General features: G+C 35.7%; 1 protein-coding gene across 1 annotated transcript; it reads right to left on the bottom strand.

Moving 5' to 3' along the window:
- Window positions 1-1,771: 1,771 nt before the first annotated feature.
- On the bottom strand, window positions 1,772-2,710 carry LOC139884722 (GATA transcription factor 4). The gene is made up of 2 exons (XM_071868713.1): window positions 2,474-2,710; window positions 1,772-2,359 (listed from the first exon to the last, which is right to left on the bottom strand). Exons 1-2 carry the CDS (start codon window positions 2,708-2,710, stop codon window positions 1,772-1,774), a joined length of 825 nt encoding a protein of 274 aa, XP_071724814.1.
- Window positions 2,711-12,624: the final 9,914 nt, after the last annotated feature.

Here is a 12,624-nt window from a genome sequence, read left to right as displayed (position 1 = left end):
AATGTAACATCACGGACATCAGAGAAGCAGAACCAATGAATCATGATCAAAGGACTAGCGAGAACACGTGGAAAAAAAACATGTAAAAGTTTAATGATGCTTTAGTCGATATAATTGGAACTGCGGAGCACAATCAGGATACAAAGTATGGACTATGGAGTATGACATCGACACTAACACTTTTAATTAGAGGCTTTTATACTCAAAACAAAAAACAAACTAAAATCACCAAAAGGCAAAGGGTGCCTACAATAGTATTACCAATTTAGAGATGAAAAACCAACTTGCAGTTTGAAATATGGACCGTAAGATAAAATTGATGAAGTAGTCTGAGAAAGAAATGATATCAAGCATAGTGAATGTATAAAGTAAATAACAAATACGAGTACAACAGTTAGAGATTAAACATCGAACATCAATCCCAATTGATCAAACTATATATTTTGAAATTTCCCACTTATCCAGTAATTATCTCTGCTTGGAACAAAAAGAAAGCGGAAGATTGGCGTGGTATTTATAGAAAAAATGGAAAGAAACGGTTATAGGAGGACCGCGAACTGGATGAAAACAGAAATTCGAAACTATTGACGATAAAGCATGAAACGACATGACTTTAGACGGAGAGTCAAAAACGAAGAGATGCAAATGGCATCTAATAACACAACACTGATGATTTGTCGGGGAATTATAACTATTGGGCCTAAGTATATCAAGGCCCATAAAGAAAATCAGTCTAACATAAGCCACGAAAATTGAAAAAATGGACTCAGTGATACTAATATAAGAAGAGGAATAAAAAATTTAATAAATATTTCTTATTGGACAATCAATCCTAAATTTGGGAAGGCTAAAACATCACCCAATTTTTAGAACCCTATTTTAAATATTTTTTATGATGATATATAAATAGATTAGTTAGAGAGAAATTTAAATATAATATGACTCTCTATTTTTTGTCTATATGAAAACCATTTATGATTATCTTTTATCCATAATATTTTCGATATTTTTTAATTAACAAAAATTTATCTCCTGTATTAGCAGGAGATTGTAGAATCAACGTACATTAACATGTGCAGTACATTTTAGCTTATAGTTTTTTTAATATATATATATATATATATATTTTCACTCAGAATTTACCAATCCATTTTAGAGTAAAGAATATAAAATAAAAATATATTATAATTATTATCTGAAAATAATATACTTTAAAATTATTATTAAATATTTAAAAAATTTATAACTAAACATGTCATTAACGATAAGAATTAAAAAAAAAATTCATAAACATTACATGTCAAAATTTTGAATGGTCATTGATTCTAGAGCAGCAACGGGAGGAAGTTTTCCCTTTTTAACATATTTTCAAATAAAACTCAAGTATGTATACTAGTCTCGAAATGCTAGCAATAAGTGACCGACAATATCACGTTCGTACCACCATCCTATGAATTTGTAACTTCTCAAAGAATAATTAGTAAACTGAAACGAACAAAGAATGAAAAACCGGAATGTAAATTTTTTCTAATTAAGAGAAAGTAATAGGATTCTCAATGTATTCTTAATAACGTGAAAGGAAAAAAAAAAAAAAAAAAACAATTAAGAATAAAAAAAGAAGCTGAAAGTTCTATCATATCGTCTTCGTGATCTATCTATGTCCGTTGATTTTGATGTCATGATTATGATCGTCATCATCGTCTCTCGCTAATTAACTAATAAAGCAAACACGTACTACTACTACTAATTAGGAACTCAATCACGAGACACGTCAGCAAACTTCAAAATCACGTTGGTGACGACGACGACGATACATATGCATTTGCATTTCCTCCGGTGACCGCTGCTGCTCCTTCATCTCTTTCTGTCTACGAAGCTCCATCACTTTCCGATGGGAGTTCGAGTGCTGAGACAGCACAAACGTCGGACTCGAGGCGGGTCGATACTCGGGCACCAGCCGACCCGATTTGTACCGTACTCCACAAGCGTTGCAGAGCGTCTTCGGTCCTAGTGGCCCGGTCCGCCATTGCGGCGTCTTCTCCGATGCACAGTGCGTGCACCGCCTCACGCCGGCTTCACCTTCCGACGGAGGCGAGTCGTGGCTGTGCTTTTGCCTCGATTTAACGGCGACCGGAGTGATTGGTTCGAGTGGGGAGGAGGAGGTAGTGATCCAGTTGTTGTTTGCTGTGGCGGCCTTTGAGCGTTTGGTGCGAGATTTGCTAGTGAATGCTGACGTGTCAGATCGGACGGTCAGCGTTGCTCCTCCCAACGCGTTTACTGTTAGTGAGTTCCCGGGAAAATCGGAGAATGAGTCGTCAACGAATTGCGATAGCCATTCCAGCTCTGCCACATCGGCACTCTATAATAAACACGGCATTACCAAAAATCAATAATTTTTCTCAAAATATTTTAAAAAACAAAATCCCCAAAAATTGAGGATAAATCAAGGAATTAAGAGAGAGGTTTTGCTTACAGGAACGCAAAGATCGTCGGTGAAGTTGGTTATGGCGGCGGCGCCCGTCGTCGTGGGGTTGATGAAGGCAGCTGATGATGGGTTTTGTAATGGCGCCATTTGGTGGTGGTCGCTGACGGAATCAGTGGATGAGGAAGCGGCGGAGAAGAGTTCATCATTGGAGAAATCAAGGAGGTCGTCAATGGGGAAGTAATTATTATTATCAGCCTGAGCAGAGATTCCATCGTACACATCCATATTTTTATAAATAGATGACAAATTGAAACTTTTATTTTCAAGTCTGGGTTTATTCTCCTGAATTTGACAAAGCACTCTGATCGATTACTCTGATCGCACTCTGAGTCTTTCTGAATTGGGTTTTTGCTATAGTGAGAGATAGAGAGAGAGAAGAAGAAGAAGAAGGAGGAAGGGGTTTGTTTAATTTGTTGGGCAGTGAGTGAGTGAGTGATGAGAAGTGATGATTTATTATTAGAGGAGCGAAAGGAGGCAGAAGAACGTGCAAGTGATCATGCAGTAAGGAATACACTCCCCTCTTTTATCACTACTCTACTGTATTAGTTTAAGTATTTCTTTTTCTTTTTGTATCAGATTTTCACGTGTATAATAAGGATCGAATTTTAAACCCAGTGATCCATGTGAACCGGTTTACTTGATTTTGGTGAACCGGCATCGATTCAATAGTTTCTCATATCCAACCATAATTTAAATCAATCCAATCAGGCTGCTGAATCTTGTGGGCCTAATTTAAAACCAGATTAACTTTGTTTGATTAAAAATTAGTGTCCGTTGGTCATAATCTGGACCACTAAACAGGTACATATATAGATGCTTGGATTAAAATCATGCCTCCACGTGCCGGTCAACTGTAAACTAATTCATTTTATTTTTCCCCCTTCTTCTCGCCCTTGGCATCTGCTTAACTATACATTCATAAGACACGTACAATTAAGTTTCCAATTAAAACACATTCGCAATATTATTAAATGGATTTTACATTAATTGATTCTACTCGAAATATAATTCTTCTTTCTAAGAAAAATCACAATTTGGAGCAAACAATCTCTTAAATTAAAGCTCGATCAACTAAGCGCAGTGAGGCTAATGATCAGTTAATATTGTTTAATTGAATTTATGGAAAGGGAAAATTTGTCCCCAAAGAGAATTCTTCTCTCGGTGACTCTACTACTTTCACTCTTCATACACTTATTTATTATGGTGATCAAAGTTGGTCAATGAATAAAAGTGTCGGTTGTGGACAAACTTTTTTTAATATAAAGTGAAAAATTAATTGATACCTAAAGTATAAGCTGCAAAGCTTTAACCATTTTAACTACTTATGGTAAAACATGCACACTCAGTAAATTCATAAGGGTAAGTAGGCCCCAGTTTTTACCATTCATAATAAATAAATTAATCAAACGTCAAAATCTTTTTTACTCATGAACTCCTTTATATTTACTATACTTCTGCTGCTAGTAATTACTAATTACTGTGAATGCCAACCAGATTCCCTTCAGCCACTCTCCAGCTGTTCGAATTTAATGAACGGAGAACAGTAAAATATGGAGTGAAATCTTTTTCTTCTTTTTTTTTCTTTCAGTTAAGTCAACAATGGTTTCTAGTTTTGTGTTACAACTTAAAATACTCTCATAATGGCTCTAGATAGATAGATTGCTTTGAGAACAATAATAATAGGTACGCGAAAGGTATTGTTATTTGACTCTATGAGTAAGTAAACTAGCTATGTTTGACTTTATGATGAACAAATTTATTCGAGAAGTAATTAAGATGTTTGTGTAATTAATTAAGAAATTCTTATCTTCAAAAAAAATTAAGAAATTCTTTTTGTAATAATATTGAATTAAAAAGAAGAAGAAAACTAAATGGCCTGAATGAGAATTCCCAACCTAATACTAATTTTATCTCAAAATATATGATACTATTTCTGTCTTAAAATAGATACAAATTTTTACATATAATTTTATATGTAAAAATTTGTATTTATTTATATGTAAAAATTTATATTTATTTTGAGACAAAGAGAATATTTTAATTTTTATATCATGTATAATTTATATTTTTTTCAAAAATTAAAATGTCATTTATTTTGAGCCGGAAGATTAATTTATTGCTTGCTTTTTTACATCTCTGTTGTGTAGTACTTGCCTTGCAACTCCAGCTTCCAAAAAGAAAGCCGGCCAGGTAAAGACAAAAAGAGAAGTTACACGTGACACTTAAAGAAGTGGATAATGGGGACCACACAAGACACTAGTTTATAAAACTAAAAAGAAAGGAAAGGATATTATAAAGAAATAAACGGACCATGTTCCGTTGCCTTCCAGTCTTTTATTATCCTGACGCCCCACGCCGCACCATTTCCACACCGCTCGCATTATTTAACGCATAATCGGATATTTTACTGCAATTTTGCACCGAAAAATATATAACTCAAACATGGTGCACTTTTACACCACACCTATTTTACTAACGAAAAAATATATATATTCGTCCTTTACGTTTTGTTTGTAACACTTTTCTAGTTTCTCACGTTTTTTTATTAGCCTAAAAAAATCCTCACGTTTTCCGCTGGCAGCCGAACATATCTCTCAGCCGTTAATTGCACATGTGGCATTTAGAGGCGAATAGTCAGCTAATGGACCAATATATATGTGACATGTGTCATCTGACTCATCAAAAATTTTGGCACGTCAACAAAAAATCAACATTTTCTTTGCAAAAAATTTGTGACGTGGCAAAAAATTTGTGACGTGTCACTGACACGTGTCGCAATTAAATGAGTCCGTTAGCTGACTAGGAATGAGTTGGCACCACGGAGCGCCACATAAATGCCAGATAGGTGAAGTTAACGGCGGAGGGGTATTTTTGGTCGCTAGCGGGAAACGTGAAGATTTTTTAGGCTAACGGAGAAACGTGACGGACTGAAAATGTGTTACAGGTGAAAAGTGAGGGACGAAAATATACATTTCTCATTTTACTAACATATCTCTATGTGTTTGTCCTTTTTTATAGGCTAAGTAAAAGTAAATAAAATGCTTCATCTTTTGAAATTATACTTTGAGTATCTACAATCTCACCTCTAAACACTACTCGATTACGAGCTTCCCAAATGCTATACCCGCAAGCTAGCAATGCCCACCTCCTCACTTTTACCAAAAATGACTTCCTTCTGGCTTTCTTAGCACACCAATCCACTTCCCATCTCTACCTTCCAGGAATTCTGTTAAACTGACACCTGGACATTATATTCAGCCAAACACTTATCGATACAACACACTCAAAAAATAAGCGACCTATCGTTTCTGACAATGTATTGCACAACAAGCATATGTTAGTATTAATAATCCCCCATCATACCAACTTGGCTCTAACTGTCATACTGTTTTTCACAGCAAACCATACCAATACTGTTTTTCATAGCAAGCCATACCATAAAGCTATGTTTAGGACAGTTCCGAAACCCCATGCCGAATTATGCCAGCTAACAAATGGCTTCCTCTTCCTAATTGTATCAAAATATGAAGCAATAGAGAATTTACCAGAACTATCAATAGTCCATTATATAGTATCGAAATCCTCTTCGTTAAAATATGCATCTCTCACCTCCTCCCATGCCTCTGATATGTCTTGATAAATGAGACTCGATAATCTTCAGGTGTTACCTATCAAGAGTTCCTTTACAATCGTTGTGCGTTTAACATCTGCATCAGTAAAGGTAATTCCATAAAATTTATCACTTAAAAAATGTCCATCCAACCAGAGATCATACTAGAAGGAAAATTCCTTCTCCCTGCCCAATTTATAACTATAAAAGTGTTTGAAGCTGCTTTTTAGCTTTAACAAAGCCCCCACGGCACTACAATCCCGATACCTCCTTACACCCCAATATGTCAACCTCATCAGTTTTTTTCAATCAACCCACACTGCCCATAACGTTGCTTTAACAATTAGGATGTACAAAATATGTTTTCCTAGCACTGCCTTATTCCAACTCTCCAAATTAGTTATCCCGACCCTCCTTCTTTCTTTAGATCACACACATATTCCCATGCAACAACAACCATCCCCTTTTTATCAGCTCCTGCCCATAAATAGTTACGATAGTTTGCATCTATCATTTAATCACAAACTTTAGGTGAATAAATATGGAGCACCAAAAGATATGAATGCTTCTCAATATCACACAAATAAATACAATCCACCCTGAATATGATACGTGATGAACTGACCAATTAACAATTTATTGTGTAACATTTTCAAGCAATTCACCACAATACTCCTTCTATAGCTTCATTGAAGTAAGTGGCAAATTCAGATTTCTAATTGGTATAGCACCTTCCTAAAAACTACTAGCTTGCACAAGTAGCTCTATATCCTCTTGAACAACTTCGTTAAATGAGAATGTTACTTTTAACATCATTGACCTTAAGTGATGGAGACAGAATATGGTGGCTGATCGGATTTTGATCAGAGATGACAAAATAGAACTGCTCATAGATAGAAAACTAGCTCAACTTTCAAGGGCTCCTCCAGGCGCTATACTGGATGAAAATAAATCGATTCTTGATTCTAAGTTGAATTTCATGATTTCTTCTTTCTAATCAAATAAGAATCACCTTGAAAAGATTTGTAACGAATCCCACAGAGGCCTTCAAAATTTAGTCGATAATGAAAAACATCTTCTATCAGGCTGAAATTTAGGGATGGCTTCTAATGACGATAGAAAACGAAATTCAACCCAGATTAGGACGATTCCTAAAATTAAATTGTACCTCAAGATATCCTCTTTAATGTGGTTTTAGATTCACGTTAATGGAATGAATATCGAGGGAGAAATAATATTTTTGGTGAGACTGTGTAGAATTAGACGAGGGAAGAAATGATGGACAAACAATTAATGATTTTCAGGTTAATCGAAAAAACTGGTGTATTTTCAGATTAATACACAAAACTGGGATGATTTAGTTGTTCTCACAATAGGAAAGTCTTCCCACATTTTTTACTCAATAATTCTACCGATTTTTATTCAATGAAAGAGCAAATATAAAAAAAAAAGAATGCCAGATTTTCATGGCTCTTCTAATTTCTTTTAGTTAAAAATATTTTAGCACAAGCAAACTGATAATTTAAAGTACTTGTCCAAATGAAAAAACAGTCCAAAATAAACACATGTGGGAAGAAAATGAAACAACAAACCGAAAGAAAAATAAAGCCGATCTTAATTACAATATAAATGGTTTGGTCAAATTAATTTCAAATCATGTGGCAGTCTTGGTTAAGTCATGATTCCATCCTTGATCTTTCTCCTTAGTCTTCCAATGTCCTCATATTTATTCTTTATAACTCTATGGTCTCTTTCCTAAGCAATAAGGATCATAGAAAATCTTTCTCATAGCAAGCTTTAGTGGCAAGGAAACTAGTGCATTCTTTCTTTTTTCCCAAGTCACGGTCATACATATCACTTAGAGGGGATGGTCCTCCATCACGAAGGCTTGACATTGCATGAAAATGATTTAATTTTCCTTTCAACCATTCAATCGAGTTCATATCTCCCCACCAAAAAAAAAAACAAAAAAACAAATAGATCATCTGCGAAACAAAAGTGGGTGAGTTTTAGAGACTTACGATCTTTATGAAATCTAAAAAATTCTAGAGGTTTCATTATACTTCTAGAGAAATACTCCATGACCAAAATAAATAGAAAACGACGATAATGTGTCGCCATGCCTTACCCCCTTCCTCCCTTTAAAATAACCTTCTAAGCTTTTGTTTATCATGAATGAATAAGAGGTAGTTCGTACACTCTCATAATCCAGCGAATAAACTTTCATATGGAAATCAAAGTTCTCTAAGCATCTCTTCAATGAATTCACTCCACCGAGTCATAGGCTTTCTTAATGTCAATTTACATGCACATGACAAAACATCACCTTCCTTCTTTACGATATCCCTAACTAAAGCTTATTATATTGGACTTATACCTTCCCCAATACACCACCCAATCTAGCCTTCAAAATCTTCGTAATTATCTTGTACATAATTGAGCAACATGCTATTGGCCAATAATGAGTCAGCCTATTTAGATTGTCATAAATAGGAATAATAGTCAATGTAATAGAACTAAACTATTTTACAATTCTCATATGACAAAAATGTAAAACATGTAGCTTAACATCATAACCAACCATATTCCAATTTGTCTTAAAAAATAAGTTGTTAAATCTATCAATATCTAGAGCCTTGTTGTTGCCTATGTTGCTCAAAGCTCCCCATATCTCGTCATCTGTAGTCTCGGCAACAAAGATCATATCGCTCTCATCCGACAAAAACACACTAGCATGCACTACACTAGGATCCAAACGCTGCCTACCCTCAAACCTAGTTCCAAGAAATTAGAATAGAACTCCACCATGGCTTCACCAAGTTTCACAACATCTGTTGTTGTGTCCTCCAGAATTCAAAGTAAGTCGAGTTATGGCATTCTTTGCTGCCTTCTTTTCATTGAGTTATGGAAGAACCTCATATTATCATCCCCTCGTTTATATAGTCTATTCGAGGTTTATGTTTGTAGAATTCACATTATTAGCCCAACAACTCACTGAACTTAATCTCCTCATCATACAGATCCTTATTAAAAAGGGTTTAGTTGCAAATGCATTTGTAAAGTGGTTAACAAAGCTCGAAATTCTGATACCCTTCGAGAAATATCTGAGAACTCCTTGTTATTCAACATCTTCATCTATTGCTTTATTGCTTTAAGCTTAAGCCATAACCTGAACATATGATTAGCCTCCACTGGATGTCTCCTCGTCTCAGTCAGAATCCTATAAAAATCAATTGTGATGCATCCACATATAGTAAAAAGCGGAAGACTTTAGCTTCATATTACGAAACTACTCCAAAGTGGCTAAATAGGTGAATGATCGGATACTCCCTCACTCAACACATCATAGAACACTCCCGAATAAGTTTCCATACACCTCAAATTTTCGAGACATCTTTCTATCTTACACCAAAATCTAACTGTCTCCTCATGTCTATTATTCACGGTGAAAAAAGGGCCTGAAATCTAATTTCTATTAAATTTGCTACAACCAATGCCTCCTCAAACTCTACGGCAGCCACAAATCCACCTCATCTTTTCTCCTCATCTTTAACATTATATTGAAATCATCTTGGATGAGCCAAGGCAATGTAATAATATCTCACTTGTCTAATCAAAAACTCCCATAACGAACGTCGATCCTATACTGAATTATGTGAATAGCCAATAGTCCATACAAACTCATGATTCCCACTCTTCACTATACAATATACCAACTGATCTGTCATATTTTATCGCCTGTAAATACATCACCATTGAATTAAAAATTATCCAAATCCTCCCTACTCTAGTCAAATCGGAGTTTTGAACCAACTCTCACCCCTATAAATATTGCATTGACATTACTCTCTATCACTTTATTTTCTAAAATATCACAAGCGTTCAAACTTTCAGCCACAGCCAGATGCTTACACTTCGATTGTTTTTGGGTTTCATTGAGACCCCGTATATTTTAGGTTCCAAGCCTCATCCATTTTCAGTAGCTTTAAGTAAACATTTCGGTCGTAACATGTTATTTCCATCATCTCAAGATGTAAAGGCACACCCTCCCTCTGCAAGGACATGCCAGATACCTTACTTTTGTTACACTTGATTACCATATCCACTCCGATGTGCCTGTGGACTAGCTCTCCTTGGATCTTTAGTTTTCTTACTTGATTGTTGTTGCCAACCAGTTTGACTATCCATCTCTAAAATATTCTCCATTATTACAGAGCATTCAGCCTCTAGAGAAATAATTCCTCCAACCACTTCCTTCGCTACTTCCACTTTCTCCTCTTCAGTAAGTTCAATTACTTTAACTGATGTTATTCAAGTCTTATTAGAAACTACTTCCTCCACCCCTAACTCCTCATAAACCAATGATTCAGTCAAACTCTATTTAGTAGCTATCTTTCTTGTCTTTTAAGAAATTTACATTATGAAATTTCATGACCCAACAACTTACAATGAGCACACATTGTTGGCTTCCACTCATATTCAATGATTCGTGTAAACACTCCTCCCTTGTCATCCTCAATGGTTACCTCAGAAGGAAAAGCACCCATAACATCCATTTTTACTAATACATTAGCAAATCCAAGTTTAGACTTACTGATAGTGTATTGATCCAGAATAATAGGTCTCCCACAACTACTAGCAATGATACCTGATACGACACAAGGGCTTTTAGGTAATTTCGATCGTGGAGCTATAGGTGTCTTCGACTTAGGACCGACCAGATACGTGTAGCGGCTCCGTCCCCTTTGTGAGGCCACGAGCTCGGGAGCATGGACACCGATGGCCTCGTCCTCCTTAAGAGGCCCTAAGCGCCCAAAGCCGAAGAGACCTATGGTCCCCACCTGCACAGGTCGCTTTCACAAGTACTGAGTATCTAAGGAAACCCTAAAAACTTTCCTATATAAAGACCCATCTCAGATGGTCCAAGATATACAGAATAATCGTAAGGGACACATAAGAGATTAAGGGCACTTTTCTCACTCTAGAAGTCGGACACTTCCCTCTCTTGATCTGAGAACCTCCACGAGGCCCTCGGTTTCGTGGTGAGCCTTGTAGACCAGCTCCAGACCGTAGACACTCAAATACTTCTTAACTCCCATTATGTTCTAAGTCACTCAAACCAGCTCGAAGACTAATTGGAAGAAGGCGCGTGCTCTCCACTCTTATCTCGTTTCGCATCGCGACGAAATAATACCCAAAGTTTCCTCAAAATTGGAAGAGCTGGTAATTTAATCCAAATCGACAACTGAGTAATTACCTCAGGTGAAGAATCCATCTGTGCCTTCCACTCCTTCAGCATCACTGGTTTTTATTGAACTTTACCGGACGCAACGAAAGTTGAAAGCACTCTATACTTCCCGACATCACTATCAAAATTCACCAAAAATTTTTTTCGTTTCAGCTGATGTATAGACACAAACCCATACTTAGTCCATATGTTCCTCACAAAAGCTTCCATGGTGTGCAATAGAGGTGCTCTCGCCAAACATAGAGATAACCAAGGCATTTTTCCACCTCTCTTCCTCACGAGTCACGGTAACCGTATCGAGCTTTACAATCCATTTTCCTTCTTTCTTTGTCGGCGGAACAAACTTCAGTTCAACAATTCTTACCTACTTTGAGCGATTTTCCCTAAACAGACTAACTCGCGGTTGTATCTCCAATCTGTCGCTATCCAGTACATCGGCATGAGAACCTCTCCTGAATCGCCATAGTATTATAGTAGAAACCAAAACCATGTGGAAATTAGCTTCGTTGGCCTTCAATTATCCTTTGATTGGAAAGTGGCGTATGTTAGTATATGCTAGCGTAACATGCTCCACGAGAGAAAAGAAGGAGAGAGAATCTATTTTCGTTGGCGTAATCAGATATTGCTAGATAAAATAATATTAATCCAACAAATTAACTAATTTTCACAAAAAAATTTATGTAAAAATATAGATTTAGTACATTATTTACTTTTTATCCGCCTTAATTTAATTTCATTAATTAATTTCAAATTTCGTACCTCTAAGAAACTAGTTTTATATCCAACGTAGTTGACATTGGTTCCTAAGATAGGAATGGATAACAAGACGTGGAACGAAGAACGGTAAAAACTTTAAGTTTCGAAAGTTTCTACTATTTTCAATTTATATTAAATATCTATAAATATATAGAGAAAGAATGATTGAAAAAATTATTAAAAAATTATAGAACTAAAGTGAAAATCACAAAGAAAGAAATTACAGCTATGCAGATTACATACCGACGATATTTGTTAATTATCACAATAAAAGAAATCGTGGCTATTACAGAGTAATAACTCATAATGGGTAAATGATGTATTTTTATTAAGGACTAAATTTTAATTTTTATTATATCAAGGATAAATTTTCCTTAACAAAATAGGAAGGAGAACGGTAGGAACGTAATTCCTACCAATTGCCGGTTTTGGCACAAAATTCCAACCATTCCAAAATTCAAATGGTAAGAATTGGTGTCCTAGACTATACATGTTGGAATATAGGATCGTCCAATCCTATATTGT

This window comes from Rutidosis leptorrhynchoides, unplaced genomic scaffold (assembly GCF_046630445.1).
Source record: "Rutidosis leptorrhynchoides isolate AG116_Rl617_1_P2 unplaced genomic scaffold, CSIRO_AGI_Rlap_v1 contig593, whole genome shotgun sequence".
Classification (NCBI taxonomy): domain Eukaryota; kingdom Viridiplantae; phylum Streptophyta; class Magnoliopsida; order Asterales; family Asteraceae; genus Rutidosis; species Rutidosis leptorrhynchoides.
The sequence above is the reverse complement of the archived record's forward strand: the minus strand, read 5'-3'. Positions and strand labels throughout refer to the sequence as shown.